Source organism: Coregonus clupeaformis, chromosome 23, assembly GCF_020615455.1.
Source record: "Coregonus clupeaformis isolate EN_2021a chromosome 23, ASM2061545v1, whole genome shotgun sequence".
NCBI lineage: Eukaryota > Metazoa > Chordata > Actinopteri > Salmoniformes > Salmonidae > Coregonus > Coregonus clupeaformis.
Window position 1 is genome coordinate 49,976,484 of NC_059214.1, and position 17,298 is coordinate 49,993,781.

At 45.7% G+C, this 17,298-nt stretch overlaps 1 protein-coding gene across 1 annotated transcript; it reads left to right on the top strand.

Annotated features, from left to right (window-relative positions):
- The first annotated feature begins 242 nt into the window (after positions 1–242).
- LOC121536447 (indian hedgehog B protein-like) lies at positions 243–15,881 on the top strand. The gene is made up of 3 exons (XM_041843710.2): positions 243–2,308; positions 4,257–4,518; positions 15,110–15,881. The coding sequence occupies exons 1-3, from the start codon at positions 2,009–2,011 to the stop codon at positions 15,820–15,822; spliced, it is 1,275 nt and encodes a 424-aa protein (XP_041699644.1). The 5' UTR covers positions 243–2,008; the 3' UTR covers positions 15,823–15,881.
- The last annotated feature ends 1,417 nt before the right edge of the window (positions 15,882–17,298 follow it).

Here is a 17,298-nt window from a genome sequence, read left to right on the forward strand (position 1 = left end):
GGACAACAGCCCTGCATACTGCTAACGGGGTGATACGGATTTTTCTAGGGAGTTCTATCCAATGTTGCCCCCCCCTTTTTGCATTTAAATATTTTGTCTTGCACATTCACCCTCTGAATGGCACACATACACAATCCATGTCTCAATTGTCTCAAGTCTTAAACATACTTCTTTAACCTGTCTCCTCCCCTTCATCTACACTGATTGAAGTGGATTTAACAAGTGACATCAACAAGGGATCATAGCTTTCACCTGGATTCACCTGGTCAGTCTATGTCATGGAAAGGGCATGTGGTCTTCATGTTTTGTCCACTCATGGCAATGTATGTTAACCCAAGTTATGTCAGTGTCTGTTAACCCAAGTCATGTCAGTGTCTGTTAACCCAAGTCATGTCAGTGTCTGTTAACCTAAGTAATGTCAGTGTCTGTTAACCCAAGTCATGTCAGTGTCTGTTAACCCAAGTCATGTCAGTGTCAGTTAACCCAAGTCATGTCATTGTCTGTTAACCCAAGTCATGTCAGTGCCTGTTAACCCAAGTTATGTCATTGTCTGTTAACCCAAGTCATGTCAGTGTCAGTTAACCCAAGTCATGTCATTGTCTGTTAACCCAAGTCATGTCAGTGTCAGTTAACCCAAGTCATGTCATTGTCTGTTAACCCAAGTCATGTCAGTGTCTGTTAACCCAAGTCATGTCAGTGTCTGTTAACCCAAGTCATGTCTCTGTCTGTTAACCCAAGTTACGTCAGTGTCTGTTAACCCAAGTCATGTCAGTGTCTGTTAACCCAAGTCATGTTACACATTCAAGCATACAGAATATCTAGGCTACATTATAACACGTATTTTCTGAATTATAGAAAATGAGTAGGCGAGTAGACTACCTTGACCAGCTTAATAATCGCCCATGCAATTAGTTGTCCTGGCCATCATTGCCATGCTTACAGTGCAACACGGTACAGCCCAAGGCTGTATGCATTGTAATGCAGTGTCAACATAGACAGGAGCTGATAAAGAGATTTCAGGAGAAGTTAGAGGCTCGAGGCACTATCTATCCCTTACATTGTAGTGCGCTACATAGGCAATAGGGTGCTATTTGGGGCAGAAGGGTGCTATTTGGGGCAGAAGATGTCAGCGTGCGCACACTGTAACTACTAACTCCTCCATACCGTAATTTGTCCATTTTCCGCTGCAGCAGAGCAGTCACAGAGTCAGAGCGATGCAAGTTTTAGCGCCTGACGGGCATTCTGAGGTGGCAGGCTAGGGGGGGGGGGCAGAACCTGTGGTGGTGCCATGGGTGTAGAGGACGGGGCAGTGGCACTACAGTGACCCGATGGGCGGAGTGGCAGAGAACGATAGAAGTGCAGGACTGGCAGGGTGCGGTCTCGAGTGGCAACTGATCGCTCGGTTTCCCTCAAATTCCCAATTCAATTGGAAAGGCAAAGCGGAAGCATGCCCCATTGAGAAGAAACCTTTGGAGTCCGGGGACAAACAGACAAGAAGGAGAAACCCCAGAACCATCAGTGTTCCTCCTCGTTGGACATTGACAGCTCTTCAGTGGCAAACCACAGCATCAAGAAGACAATCTGCGACCACTGCTCACTAAAGAAGATCGACTTTGAACCTTTTTGTTTAAATAAACTGACTTTACAACTCCATGCCCATATCTGTTGAGTCCCGACGAGAAGAAAGAAGTTACAGTTATTCGCAGCTTTTGGACAACACCGGACGCGGACGACAGAGACATTGAACCTTTACCCCGCTGTCTTTCCATAAAACGCATTCGGCTAAGTTAATGTATTTTTTGGCTTTTACGGACAGTTGCTGTGCGCACGGATGATGGCGTGGATTAGTCCGATACAATATTAAAGATTCTGGCCCCTACCCCCCATCCCTTACCCCGTGGGGGGAACAAGAAGCATCCAGGGGGAGGGGGTAGCTTGAGACACCACGGCGACCGGTGCCACCTTACCACTCCGCATCGGAGTGCCCGGCCCGGCCGGTCTGGTTGGGATGCGTCTCTCCGTGCTTGTGGGCCTCTTCATCGGGTGCGCCCTGCTTCTCGCACCTGTAACCGAGGGATGTGGGCCGGGGAGGGGATATGGCAAGAGACGTCCGCCGAAGAAGCTCACACCCCTCGCTTATAAGCAGTTCAGTCCAAACGTTGCGGAGAAAACACTGGGCGCCAGTGGCAGACACGAAGGGAAAATAACGAGAAATTCAGACCGCTTCAAAGAGCTTATACCCAACTATAACCCTGATATCATATTTAAAGATGAGGAGAATACGGCTGCCGATCGACTTATGACCCAGGTGAGAAGCAGGCATGGGGTTTTAAAACGTCATCTGATGTTTTTAGCCCACTTCGACAGCTGTAGTTTTGAGAGCGTCTGTTTGCACTTTGTTAAATGTTTAAACCGTTACTTCAAACTTTATTGATTTTCAGCGCTTTCATCTGTGTTCTGGTTCAACGGATTTCTGTTGACAGTTGAAAATGAGGCTAGTCTACACGTCAGTTCTGTGGGTTATATTGCAACACTGTAACTAACCTCCTTTTAGATGTTTAGCTTGTGCTAACTTGTCTCCTGTTTTAGAGATAAATTAGGCTACGCATGCACGTGGATATCAGCAAAACAAAAGGGAACGAATTTAATGAATTGATAACTGGTTGAATTTTATCGATCATAATATATCCAAATCTATTTCAAACGTTGCGAATAACCCTTCTCTAACATGTCTAATATGTATAATATCTCTAAATGATAGAACTATTTTCAAAGGCTCTTGTTATTCATGTTGAGTGGACAGTGAAATGATGCATGGATTATATGTTTGAAAAGCTCGCGGTTTATTTGCAGACTTGTTCAGCGAAACCTCTCTGATCTCGTCTAAAAACAAGACCATCGAGAAACACAAGACATATCATGTCAATACTTATCTCTATTTTATTGGGAGGCAAACATACAGTAGCATAGCAAATAATGTGTAAAGAGAATACATGTCTGTAGTCTACATGTCTATGGCACTTTGACCACTTGTGACAACAGCTCAAATCAAATTAAATTGTATTGGTCACATACACATATTTAGCAGATGTTATTGAGGGTGTAGCGTAAAGCTCAGCAGCCTTTATGTGTTTATGATATATAGTCTTTGTATTTAGTTGTTTCCCTGTGAGATTTTCATTAATCGTTTTATTACATTTACGGTATATATTTGATTATATATAATGTTTTATTTATATAATGTAATTTGTTCTTCCTCTTCTATGTAGTGTTTTCTCAAGTCTTTTATGTTGTATTTAGTTCATATGTATGCATATAGACCTAGTCCAATGCTTCACCTACATGTTTTTGTTCTGTGTAAATGTCTATTTCTATGTTATCAGTTTGTATCTGTGTTTTTCTCTGTCATAACCATCATGTCTGTTTGTTATCAGTTTGTATTTGTGTTTTTCTCTGTCATAACCATCATGTCTGTTTGTTATCAGTTTGTATCTATTTTCTTGTTCTACTGTGGTTCCATTACTACCATTGCCTCTTACTTACTTAATATCCTATTATGGTAGTCATCCCTCTCTCTCCTTTCTCTCCCCCAGCGTTGTTAGTCATCCCTCTCTCTCCTCTCTCTCCCCCAGCGTTGTTAGTCATCCCTCTCTCTCCTCTCTCTCCCCCAGCGTTGTTAGTCATCCCTCTCTCTCCTCTCTCTCCCCCAGTGTTGGTAGTCATCCCTCTCTCTCCTCTCTCTCCCCCAGCGTTGTTAGTCATCCCTCTCTCTCCTCTCTCTCCCCCAGTGTTGGTAGTCATCCCTCTCTCTCCTCTCTCTCCCCCCAGCGTTGGTAGTCATCCCTCTCTCTCTCTCTCTCCCCCAGCGTTGGTAGTCATCCCTCTCTCTCTCTCTCTCCCCCCAGCGTTGGTAGTCATCCCTCTCTCTCCTCTCTCTCCCCCAGCGTTGGTAGTCATCCCTCTCTCTCCTCTCTCTCCCCCAGCGTTGTTAGTCATCCCTCTCTCTCCTCTCTCTCCCCCAGCGTTGGTAGTCATCCCTCTCTCTCCTCTCTCTCCCCCAGCGTTGGTAGTCATCCCTCTCTCTCCTCTCTCTCCCCCAGCGTTGGTAGTCATCCCTCTCTCTCCTCTCTCTCCCCCAGCGTTGGTAGTCATCCCTCTCTCTCCTCTCTCTCCCCCAGCGTTGGTAGTCATCCCTCTCTCTCCTTTCTCTCCCCCAGCGTTGGTAGTCATCCCTCTCTCTCCTCTCTCTCCCCCAGCGTTGTAAAGACAAGCTGAACTCCCTGGCCATCTCTGTGATGAACATGTGGCCTGGGGTGAAGCTGAGAGTGACAGAGGGCTGGGACGAGGACGGACACCACTCAGAGGACTCCCTCCATTATGAGGGACGGGCGGTGGACATCACCACCTCAGACCGGGACAGGAACAAATACGCCATGCTGGCTCGCCTGGCCGTGGAGGCTGGCTTCGACTGGGTCTATTACGAGTCCAAGGCCCACGTGCACTGCAGTGTCAAGTCAGGTAGGGCGATGGGATTACAAACACACACACACACACACACACACACACAGAGAGAGAAAGCAGCCCTGCATCATATAAGTGAGACACCTTGTGTGGCAACATGCAGTACATGTGATTGAAGTCTCAGACCGTGCTGGCTCGTTCAGAGATGGTTTCTGTCTGTTGGGGAGAGACTAGAATTATGCAGGCTAAACGAAGTGGTCATGTTGTAACCCTTGGTTGATTGGTTGAGAGGCTGTAGAGCAATCACCACCATTATAGCCTATCAGGGGAGGACAGGAGTCTGCAGGCAATCAATTAGGGGAAGGGCTTAGGTAGGATTTGGACCTTGACCCGGGGTCTGGGGTACTAGGGTTTTACAGTACGCTCTTAGAAAGAAGGGGTTCCAGAAGAGTTATTCTGCCGTCCTCATAGAAGAAGCCTTTTGGGTTCCATGTAGAACCTTCTTTAGAATAACTGAAATTATTTTTCTAATCGTTTCTTTCTGAACAGACCCATAATTCTTTTTAGTTCCGAACCGGCAAAATAAAGTTCTAAACCGTTCTGAACCCCCCAAAAAAGTAACGGTTTACATTGTTCCTTTCTGTTCCTTTTGAAACATTTTTAACATTTAGCTGGACATGATATTACTTCACCAATCAGCGTGGATAGAGCAGCTTGCTATGGAATGGGCTATAGTTCTTCATATGCGTTGGACAGACAAGTGTAGGGCGCAAGATGCGACTGAAATGTTGCGGGTGAGGAGAGAGCGAGAGAGGGTGGAGGAGGAGGCTTGGCTTGAAGCACTGGGCATCTTATGACATGCATTATATGGTCCACAGAATTACAGTGCCTTCAGAAAGTATTCACACTCCTTGACTTTTTCCCACATTTTGTTGTGTTACAGCCTGAATTTAAAATGGATTAAATGTAGATGGTTTTTGTCACTGGCCTACACACAATACCCCATAATGTCAAAGTGGAGTTATGATTATAGCTAATTTTACAAATTAATTAAGTATTCAAATTCAACCCCTTTGTTATGGAAAGCCTAAATACGTTCAGGAATAAAAATGTGCTTAACAAGTCACATAATAAGTTGCATGGACTCACTCTGTGCGCAGTAATAGTGTTTAACATCTCTGTACCCCACACATACAATTATTTGTATTGTCCCTCAGTCGAGCACTGAATTTCAAACACAGATTCAACCATAAAGACATGGAAGGTTTTCCAATGCCTCTCAAAGAAGGGCACCCATTGGTAGATGGGTAAAATAAAAATAAAAGCAGACAATCAATATCCCTTTGAGCTAGGTGAAGTTATTAATTACACTTTGGATGGTGTATCAATATGCTCAGTCACTACAAAGATGCAGGCGTCCTTCCTAACTCAGTTGCCGGAGAGGAAGGAAACCGCTCAGGGATTTCACCATTAGGCCAATGGTGAGTTTAAAACAGTTACAGAGTTTAATGGCTTTGATAGGAGAAAACTGAGGATGGATCAACAACATTGTAGTTACTCCACAATACTAACCTAAATGACAGAGTGAAAAGAAGGAAGTAGAGCATAAAAAAGATTCCAAAACATGCTTCCTGTTTGCAACAAGGCAAAGTAATATTGCAAAACATTTGGCAAAGCAATTCACTTTTTGTCCTGAATACAAAGTGTTATGTTTGAGGCAAATCCAATACAACACATTACTGAGTACCACTCTCAATATTTTCAAACATAGTGGTGGCTGCATCATGTTACGGGTATTGCTTGTAATCGGTAAGGACTAGGGGAGTTTTTCAGGATAAAAAAAGAAACGGAATGGAGCTAAGCACAGGCAAAATCCTAGAGGAAAACCTGGTTCAGTCTGCTTTCCACCAGACACTGGTAGATGAATTCACCTTTCAGCAGGACAATAACCTAAAACACAAGGCCAAATTTACACTGGAGTTGGCAGAGTTACAATTTTGACTTAAATCAACATGAAAATCTATGGCCTGAAAGTAGTTGTCTAGCAATGATAGACAGCCAATTGGACAGAACTTGAAGAATTTTGAAAAGACTAATGGGCAAATATTGCACAACTCAGATGTGGAAAGCTCTTAGAGACTTACCCAGAAAGACTCACAGCTGTAATTGCTGCCAAAGGTGCTGATACAAAGTATTGACTCAGGGTTGTAAATACTTATGTAAATGAGATATTTCTGTATTTCATTTTCAATACATTTGCTAACATTTCTAAACATGTTTTCTTTCACTTTGTCAGTATGGGATATTGTGTGTAGATGGGTGAGAGAAAAACAATCTATTTAATCCATTTTTAATTCCGGCTGTAACACAACAAAAGGTGGAGTAAGTCAAGGGGTATGAATACTTTCTAAAGGCACTGTATGCCTACAGAGGAGCGTCTTCTATGAAGGAACTTTGAATATCTTTGAACTTCCTGGTTTAACGTTGGACCAGAGCTAACAAGCTTGTGCGTGCAGAGCGGCACCAGAATTAAAATAAATACATGTCTTACCTTTTTGTAGTTAATAAATCCCATGTTTAACATGATAGCTGTAGTATCCTTAACTAATAATGAGAAAGTGAATCCATTCTTCTCTAATTTTCTGAATCACGCTTGTAACGTCAGTAGGTAGCTTTAGAAGGCGAGGGGGCTGGCACAGTTGTTTTTTTTTTTTTTGTGGGACTGGAAATAAATTCCCAGAATGTTATTAACCGGTTCCCATGCTTTTAAAATAATGGTTCTGTTCCGGAACAGTATAGATCACTTTCGTTCCCGGTTCTGATTCTGTGCCTAGAAAAATATAGTGGGCACAGCAGAAGAACCTTTTAACTCCTTACACTGGTGGAAATTGGCCTGTATGGATAGGACCCAATGTAAATGTTTCTAACAGAATAACTATAAAAAGCAAATGCATGACCATGATAGCAATTAAAAGAGAACAGTTTGGAGATTACGGGGAAATTATCAGACCCAAGGTGAGGACACAACGGTTCACCTGACACAAGACTGAATCCAAACATTACACTGTTGATTTGATATGCATTTTACATTTACTGTACTTTTCACAGCATTTGTTGATAACGAAATCTGAAAATACTCTGGATATATTCAGTAACATAACTTGTATTTTTTGTTTGGAACACAGCCCTGCGTCCCCACCATCCCACAATTACTGTTGTTTACGCAATCCAAAAACATTCCATTATAAATCGCGATCTGGGGCAGGGGCGCATCATTTGAAAGCTTATTCTACTATTTCCAACACGGCCAGCTAAGTTTTGATCAAATACGATCTTACATTTACATTTACATTTAAGTCATTTAGCAGACGCTCTTATCCAGAGCGACTTACAAATTGGACACGGTACAAATCTTACCGTGTTAGGCTTTCAAAACGCGCTTCAGACAAACAGTTCGTAATTTTGATGCACATAGAATGGAGTCATGAGTGCATTTAAGTGTGTGTTCCGAGACTAGTTTTCTTCAAAAATACGACAAACATTCTGCTCAGGACAACCCAGGGTATAACACATGTCATCTTGTAACTGTGGATCAAACATAGGCTCATTCTGTTCAGGACAACCCAGGGTATAACACCGAAGCACAGTTCCCGCTCAGCCCAGTCAAAGCTATTCGCTGCTCTGGCACCCCAATGGTGGAACAAGCTCCCTCACGACGCCAGGACAGCGGAGTCACTCACCACCTTCCCGGAGACACTTGAAACCCTACCTCTTTAAGAAATACCTGGGATAGTATAAAAGTAATCCCCCCCCCCCAAAAAAAAAAAAAATAATAATAATAATAATAATAATAATAATAATAAATAATAAACATATTGTAAAGTGGTTGTCCCACTGGCTATCATAAGGTGAATGCACCAATTTGTAAGTCGCTAAATGTGACATAACATATAATTAAGTGATAATGCCCGAGAACCGGTGTTTGTTGGATATGTTGGTACTGGTGTACCAATATATCCAAGTCCAAACCGTGCCAATATATCCTCCAAACACCGGCTTCGAGGGCATTATCACTTTTATACAACGGGTTACCAACATATTCAAATAATGATTGACATATTTTCATAAAAAAACGTTTATTTTGATTAATTAATTAATGCCATTTCATCCTTCCACAAGATATAGTCCTGACCCTGACACAAATCTAGGGTTGCTAGAGACGCGGCCCAGTCGTTCAGTCTTTTTGTTCTGTATCTATGGACGCGACCCAGTCGACCCAATGTTCCATTGCCATACTGGCTGGCAACGTTCTTATCCCTTGCTTGCTAGCTAGCCAACTATGGCTAACTTTAAAGTCACATCAAAAAGTGCAGCCAGAATAACAGCAAAGTAGCCCGCATTTGCATTTGTTTAAGCTGTTTTCTAGTGACATTTATTTGGACATCCATAACAATGAGCTAATGAGGCGCGATTTCGCCTGTCATAGAAAATGAGCTCACTCGTCAGGACACTGTTGTTCAGAGGAGCTAGCCAACAACACAGCTAACACAATCACTTCAACCTGAAGCTGGAAAGACTGCAAATTAGCTGTGTTTCGTTTGACCTTTTTTCAATTAACGTTTTTTTGTATACAGTGAGGGAAAAAAGTATTTGATCCCCTGCTGATTTTGTACGTTTGCCCACTGACAAAGACATGATCAGTCTATAATTTTAATGGTAGGTTTATTTGAACAGTGATAGACAGAATAACAACAAAAAAATCCAGAATCCAGAAAAACACATGTCAAAAATGTTATAAATTGATTTGCATTTTAATGAGGGAAATAAGTATTTGACCACCTCTCAATCAGAAAGATTTCTGGCTCCCACGTGTCTTTTATACAGGTAACGAGCTGAGATTAGGAGCACACTCTTAAAGGGAGTGCTCCCAATCTCAGCTTGTTACCTGTACAAAAGACACCTGCCCACAGAAGCAATCAATCAATCAGATTCCAAACTCTCCACCATGGCCAAGACCAAAGAGCTCTCCAGGGATGTCAGGGACAAGATTGTAGACCTACACAAGGCTGGAATGGGCTACAAGACCATCGCCAAGCAGCTTGGTGAGAAGGGGACAACAGTTGGTGCGATTATTTGCAAATGGAGAAACCCAAAATAACTGTCAATCTCCCTCGGCCTGGGGCTCCATGCAAGATCTCACCTCGTGGAGTTGCAATGATCATGAGAATGGTGAGGAATCAGCCCAGAACTACACGGGAGGATCTTGTCAATGATCTCAAGGCAGCTGGGACCGTAGTCACCAAGAAAACAATTGGTAACACACTACGCCGTGAAGGACTGAAAGCACATATACAGGCCCGTCTGAAGTTTGCCAATGAACATCTGAATGATTCAGAGGAGAACTGGGTGAAAATGTTGTGGTCAGATGAGACCAAAATGGAGCTCTTTTGCATCAACTCAACGTATTTGGAGAAAGAGGAATGCTGCCTATGACCCTAAGAACACCATCCCCACCGTCAAACATGGAGGTGGAAACATTATGCTTTGGGGGTGTTTTTCTGCTAAGGGGACAGGACAAATTCACCGCATCAAAGGGACGATGGACGGGGCCATGTACTGTCAAATATTGGGTGAGAACCTCCTTCCCTCAGCCAGGGCATTGAAAATGGGTCGTGGATGGGTATTCCAGCATGACAATGACCCAAAACACATGGCCAAGGCAACAAAGGAGTGGCTCAAGAAGAAGCACATTAAGGTCCTGGAGTGGCCTAGCCAGTCTCCAGACCTTAATCCCATAGAAAATCTGTGGAGGGGAGGCTGAAGGTTCGAGTTGCCAAACGTCAGCCTCGAAACCTTAATGACTTGGAGAAGATCTGCGAAGAGGAGTGGGACAAAATCCCTCCTGAGATGTGTGCAAACCTGGTGGCCAACTACAAGAAACATCTGACCTCTGTGATTGCCAACAAGGGTTTTGCCACCAAGTACTAAGTCATGTTTTGCAGAGGGGTCAAATACTTATTTCCCTCATTAAAATGCAAATCAATTAATAACATTTTTGACATGCGTTTTTTTCTGGATTTTTTTGTTGTTATTCTGTCTCTCACTGTTCAAATAAACCTACCATTAAAATTATAGACTGATCATGTCTTTGTCAGTGGGAAAACGTATAAAATCAGCAGGGGATCAAATACTTTTTTCCCTCACTGTTTATCCATAAAAATTATGCCAGCTGATTCATGATTTCGACTGACTGAGAAACGCTGCCATCTTGTCTGTCTCGTCCCGACTCCCGACACGTTCATTACTATGGGACAGCTGGAGATCGAATTAGAATAATGAAACAATGTTGCAAATGTCGGAGAGACAGACAGCAAGGTGTATACAAATCTCCGCTGTTGAAAACTAAATGTTAGTCTAAAAGAAATGTGAGAGAATGTCTAGATGCTTTCTATAGTGGAGATCAAGTTTATAAATTGCCTGGCTGGGCTGATGAGACAGTGGATTGCGCAGTCAGAGGGAACAGAGTAAATAGGCATTTTAACGTCATAGATTTAGCCGGTGGCAACTTGTGGAATAGACACCGGCTGGAATGCGGTTTTAACCAATCAGCATTCAGAATTAGACCCACCCGTTGTATAACACGTCATCCTTGTAACTGCGGATCAAACCTAGTGATCATAAACATTGATACTGTAAATGACATGAGCTTTATCATATGGAAATGTCAAGTTCACATTTGGACGGTTGTGTGGTTTGCTTGGACTACATCAAAGCAGCATTTATTATCCTCAACGTCTCATCTTTCAGAACAAAGTCTCATCTTTAGACTCCTCTCAAATTAAAGCATTCCCCTCACTCAGACAACAAAAAAATTGCTCCAAGGTTTCCCAGATAGCGGGTGGGACGGAGGCGTCTTGTCACACGCGGCGCTCAACTTTAGAACAGCTGTCAGCGTAGTCTGCAGATGATCTGTAGAGGATCACAGATGATACACCCAAATCAGGATTTTCTCTGAGATGATGATTGTGGTGATTGAGACGTGTACACTACTCTCTAAGTATTGTGTTGTCTGTGTGGATTGTCTTGTTTTCACAAAAGCTCTTAAGTTTGAACTGGAGTAGTTGTCTGTAGCAGTTTAGGGATATGTTAGTGGAGGGAGAGGCCCCACCCTAAGAGTCAGTGACAGTTAACTGATTAACATTCTCCTTTTGTTTCCCTGTCGTGTTTTCTCTCAGTCCCCCTTGTCCCCCTGTTCTCCCTGGTCTCCCTGTTCTCCCTGGTCTCCCTGGTCCCCCTGGTCTCCCCTGGTCCCCCTGGTCTCCCTGGTCTCCCTGGTCCCCCTGTTCTCCCTGGTCTCCCTGGTCCCCCTGTTCTCCCTGGTCTCCCTGTTCTCCCTGGTCTCCCTGTTCTCCCTGGTCTCCCTGTTCTCCCTGGTCCCCCTGTTCTCCCTGGTCCCCCTGTTCTCCCTGGTCTCCCTGGTCTCCCTGGTCTCCCTGGTCTCCCTGGTCTCCCTGGTCTCCCTGGTCCCCCTGGTCTCCCTGGTCTCCCTGGTCTCCCTGGTGCTCCTGGTCTCCTGGTCTCCTGGTCCCCCTGTTCTCCCTGGTCTCCTGGTCTCCCTGTTCCCCCCTGGTCTCCCTGTTCTCCCTGGTCTCCCTGGTCTCCCTGGTCCCCCTGGTCCCCCTGTTCTCCCTGGTCTCCCTGGTCTCCCTGGTCCCCCTGTTCTCCCTGTTCTCCCTGGTCTCCCTGGTCTCCCTGGTCCCCCTGGTCTCCCCTGGTCTCCCTGGTCTCCCTGTTCTCCCTGGTCTCCCTGTTCTCCCTGGTCTCCCTGGTCCCCCTGTTCTCCCTGTTCTCCCTGGTCTCCCTGGTCCCCCTGGTCTCCCCTGGTCTCCCTGGTCTCCCTAGGTCTCCCTGCTCACCTTTCTCAGATCTCTAATCTCATCAGTCTTATCACTTGGCTTTGGTACTTACCCTTCACAAATATTTGTATTTGGTCCCACTGGAGAGTTGAGACTGCCATTCCAGTGCCTTAGGCTTCATCCCAAATAGTATCCTATCCCTTCATCCCTACATAGTGCACTACTTTAGACCCTGCTCTGTGTAGGGAATAGGGTGCCATTTGGAATGACGCCTTTACCTGTCTCACACTGGGACTTCTAATTAATTCCAGTGGAAGTGGAGTTTAGTCATTGGGTCCCTCGTTAGCTGCTAATGCATTTCCCCTGAATGTTGAGCAAAGTTGAGTTGAAAAGGAGAGATAGGTAAGTGTGAGGAATGGCTTTTTAAATGTTTACCATCACACAAACACACAGCCCGTCTCTGGCTGCCAATGTTTCAGTGGAAGGTTGTTTGTGAGGAGTATGTGTTTAAATGAAGAGTGTGTGTGGGTGTGAGTGGGTGGGTGTGGGTGGGTGGGTGTGGGTGTGTGTGGGTGGGTGTGGGGTGGGTGGGTGTGGGTGGGTGTGAGTGGGTGTGGGTGGGTGTGGGGTGTGGGTGTGAGTGGGTGGGTGGGTGTGGGTGTGAGTGGGTGGGTGTGGTGGGTGTGGGTGTGGGTGTGAGTGGGTGGGTGTGGGTGGGTGTGGGTGTGGGTGTGAGTGGGTGGGTGTGGGTGGGTGTGAGTGGGTGGGTGTGGGTGGGTGGGTGTGGGTGGGTGTGGGTGTGAGTGGGTGGGTGTGGGTGGGTGGGTGTGGGTGTGGGTGTGAGTGGGTGTGGGTGGGTGCATGTGTACAGTGGGGAAAAAAAGTATTTAGTCAGCCACCAATTGTGCAAGTTCTCCCACTTAAAAAGATGAGAGAGGCCTGTAATTTTCATCATAGGTGCACGTCAACTACGACAGACAAATTGAGGAAAAAAAATCCAGAAAATCACATTGTAGGATTTTTAATGAATTTATTAGCAAATTATGGTGGAAAATAAGTATTTGGTCACCTACAAACAAGCAAGATTTCTAGCTCTCACAGACCTGTAACTTCTTCTTTAAGAGGCTCATCTGTCCTCCACTCGTTACCTGTATTAATGGCACCTGTTTGAACTTGTTATCAGTATAAAAGACACCTGTCCACAACCTCAAACAGTCACACTCCAAACTCCACTATGGCCAAGACCAAAGAGCTGTCAAAGGACACCAGAAACAAAATAGTAGACCTGCACCAGGCTGGGAAGACTGAATCTGCAATAGGTAAGCATCTTGGTTTAAAGAAATCAACTGTGGGAGCAATTATTAGGAAATGGAAGACATACAAGACCACTGATAATCTCCCCTCGATCTGGGGTTCCACGCAAGATCTCACCCCGTAGGGTCAAAATGATCACAAGAACGGTGAGCAAAATCCCAGAACCACACGGGGGGACCCTAGTGAATGACCTGCAGAGAGCTGGGACCAAAGTAACAAAGCCTACCATCAGTAACACACTACGCCGCCAGGGACTCAAATCCTGCAGTGCTAGACGTGTCCCCCTGCTTAAGACAGTACATGTCCAGGCCCGTCTGAAGTTTGCTAGAGTGCATTTGGATGATCCAGAAGAGGATTGGGAGAATGTCATATGAAACCAAAATATAACTTTTTGGTAAAAACTCAACTCGTCGTGTTTGAAGGACAAAGAATGCTGAGTTGCATCCAAAGAACACCATACCTACTATGAAGCATGGGGGTGGAAACATCATGCTTTGGGGCTGTTTTTCTGCAAAGGGACCAGGACGACTGATCCGTGTAAAGGAAAGAATGAATGGGGCCATGTATCGTGAGATTTTGAGTGAAAACCTCCTTCCATCAGTAAGGGCATTGAAGATGAAACTGGCTGGGTCTTTCAGCATGACAATGATCCCAAACACACCGCCCGGGCAACAAAGGAGTGGCTTCGAAGAAGCATTTCAAGGTCCTGGAGTGGCCTAGCCAGTCTCCAGATCTCAACCCCATAGAAAATCTTTGGAGGGAGTTGAAAGTCTGTGTTGCCCAGCGACAGCCCCAAAACATCACTGCTCTAGAGGAGATCTGCATGGAGGAATGGGCCAAAATACCAGCAACAGTGTATGAAAACCTTGTGAAGACTTACAGAAAACGTTTGACCTGTGTCATTGCTAACAAAGGGTATATAACAAAGTATTGAGAAACTTTTGTTATTGACCAAATACTTATTTTCCACCATCATTTGCAAATAAATTCATTAAAATCCTTCAATGTGATTTTCTGGATTTTTTTTTCTCATTTGTCTGTCATAGTTGACGTGTACCTATGATGAAAATTACAGGCCTCTCTCATCTTTTTAAGTGGGAGAACTTGCACAATTGGTGGCTGACTAAATACTTTTTTTCCCCACTGTACTTGCTTGTGTGCAACAGTGCGTGCGCGCGTGTGTATCGACAGAGAACCTTCAAGTCTTCAAAAGCTGTAATGTTGACCTCAATCGAAAGGTCTTGGTGTTTCCTTAAACGCTGAACACAAAACTATCATGGAATGTATGTGTTGGGCCTTTGAAACGTGGGATTTGAACTAGGTATCATAGACCAGACCACTGACCTACTGAGAGAACCTCTTTACGTAATCCACCTTCATATCAGCTATTGTGTTCCAAAGTCTACAGTTCTTAACAGAGCCCTCAATAAGACCCTATCTCTTCCCTCTCCCCCCCCTCACTCCTTTCCCTCTCTCAGAGCACTCCGTAGCAGCTAAGACCGGGGGTTGTTTCCCGGGTCGTTCTCTGGTCACCCTGGAGGACGGGAGCAGAAGGGCGGTGCAGTACCTCCGGCCAGGTGACCGGGTCCTGGCCTCCCCAGGGGCTGACGGCAGGGGGAGCGCAGGAGAGCTCGTCTACAGTGAGTTCCTCACCTTTCTGGACCACGAGCCTGCAGTGAGGAAACAGTTCTACGTGTTGGGAACAGAGACGGGAGCAAACCTGACCCTCACTGCGGCTCATCTTGTGTTTGTGACCGAGAGGAACTGTTCAGTGGGGGAATCGTTCAACGGGGCTGTCATGCGGACTATGTACGCCAGCGACGTACGGCCAGGGCAGTGTGTGCTGACTGCAGGTGGAGCAGGGGGAGACAAGGGACCACAGGCCCACCTCTCCCCAGTCGCCTGGGTCCATATCCAGGTGGACACCGGGGCCTTCGCCCCCCTGACAGGCCACGGCTCACTGGTGGTGGACGGTGTCTTAGCCTCGTGCTACGCTGCTGTGGACCAGCACCACCTAGCCCACTGGGCCTTTGGTCCCCTTCGTCTGCTGTACAGCTGGACTGGGCTTGGGACTATGAAGGGAGATGGACTACACTGGTACTCACGGGTCCTGCATTGGATAGGAACGTTCCTACTGGACCCTGGACACTTCCACCCCTGGGGGATGGTCACGCATGATGTGGAGAGATAGAGAGAGAGAACAGAGAGACAGGGTAGAGAAGAGAGAGAACAGAGAGACTGGGTAGAGAAGAGAGAGAACAGAGAGACTGGGTAGAGAAGAGAGAGAACAGAGAGACAGGGTAGAGAACAGAGAGACAGGGTAGAGAACAGAGAGACAGGTTAGAGAACAGAGAGACAGGGTAGAGAACAGAGAGACAGGGTAGAGAACAGAGAGACAGGGTAGAGAACAGAGAGACAGGGTAGAGAACAGAGAGACAGGGTAGAGAACAGAGAGACAGGGTAGAGAACAGAGAGACAGGGTAGAGAACAGAGAGACAGGGTAGAGAACAGAGAGACAGGGTAGAGAACAGAGAGACATGGTAGAGAACAGAGAGACAGGGTAGAGAACAGAGAGACAGGGTAGAGAACAGAGAGACAGGGTAGAGATCAGAGAGACAGGGTAGAGAACAGAGAGACAGGGTAGAGATCAGAGAGACAGGGTAGAGAACAGAGAGACAGGGTAGAGAACAGAGAGACAGGGTAGAGAACAGAGAGACAGGGTAGAGAACAGAGAGACATGGTAGAGATCAGAGAGACAGGGTAGAGAACAGAGAGACAGGGTAGAGAACAGAGAGACAGGGTAGAGATCAGAGAGACAGGGTAGAGAACAGAGAGACAGGTTAGAGAACAGAGAGACAGGGTAGAGAACAGAGAGACATGGTAGAGAACAGAGAGACAGGGTAGAGAACAGAGAGACAGGGTAGAGAACAGAGAGACAGGGTAGAGAACAGAGAGACAGGGTAGAGATCAGAGAGACAGGGTAGAGAACAGAGAGACAGGGTAGAGAACAGAGAGACAGGGTAGAGAACAGAGAGACAGGGTAGAGACAGGGTAGAGAACAGAGAGACAGGGTAGAGAACAGAGAGACAGGGTAGAGATCAGAGAGACAGGGTAGAGAACAGAGAGACAGGGTAGAGAACAGAGAGACAGGGTAGAGAACAGAGAGACAGGGTAGAGAACAGAGAGACAGGTTAGAGAACAGAGAGACAGGGTAGAGAACAGAGAGACAGGGTAGAGAACAGAGAGACAGGGTAGAGAACAGAGAGACAGGGTAGAGATCAGAGAGACAGGGTAGAGAACAGAGAGACAGGGTAGAGAACAGAGAGACAGGGTAGAGAACAGAGAGACAGGGTAGAGAACAGAGAGACAGGGTAGAGAACAGAGAGACAGGGTAGAGATCAGAGAGACAGGGTAGAGAACAGATAGACAGGGTAGAGAACAGAGAGACATGGTAGAGAACAGAGAGACAGGGTAGAGAACAGAGAGACAGGGTAGAGAACAGAGAGACAGGGTAGAGATCAGAGAGACAGGGTAGAGAACAGAGAGACAGGGTAGAGAGACAGGGTAGAGAACAGAGAGACAGGGTAGAGAACAGAGAGACAGGGTAGAGAGACAGGGTAGAGAACAGAGAGACAGGGTAGAGAACAGAGAGACAGGGTAGAGAACA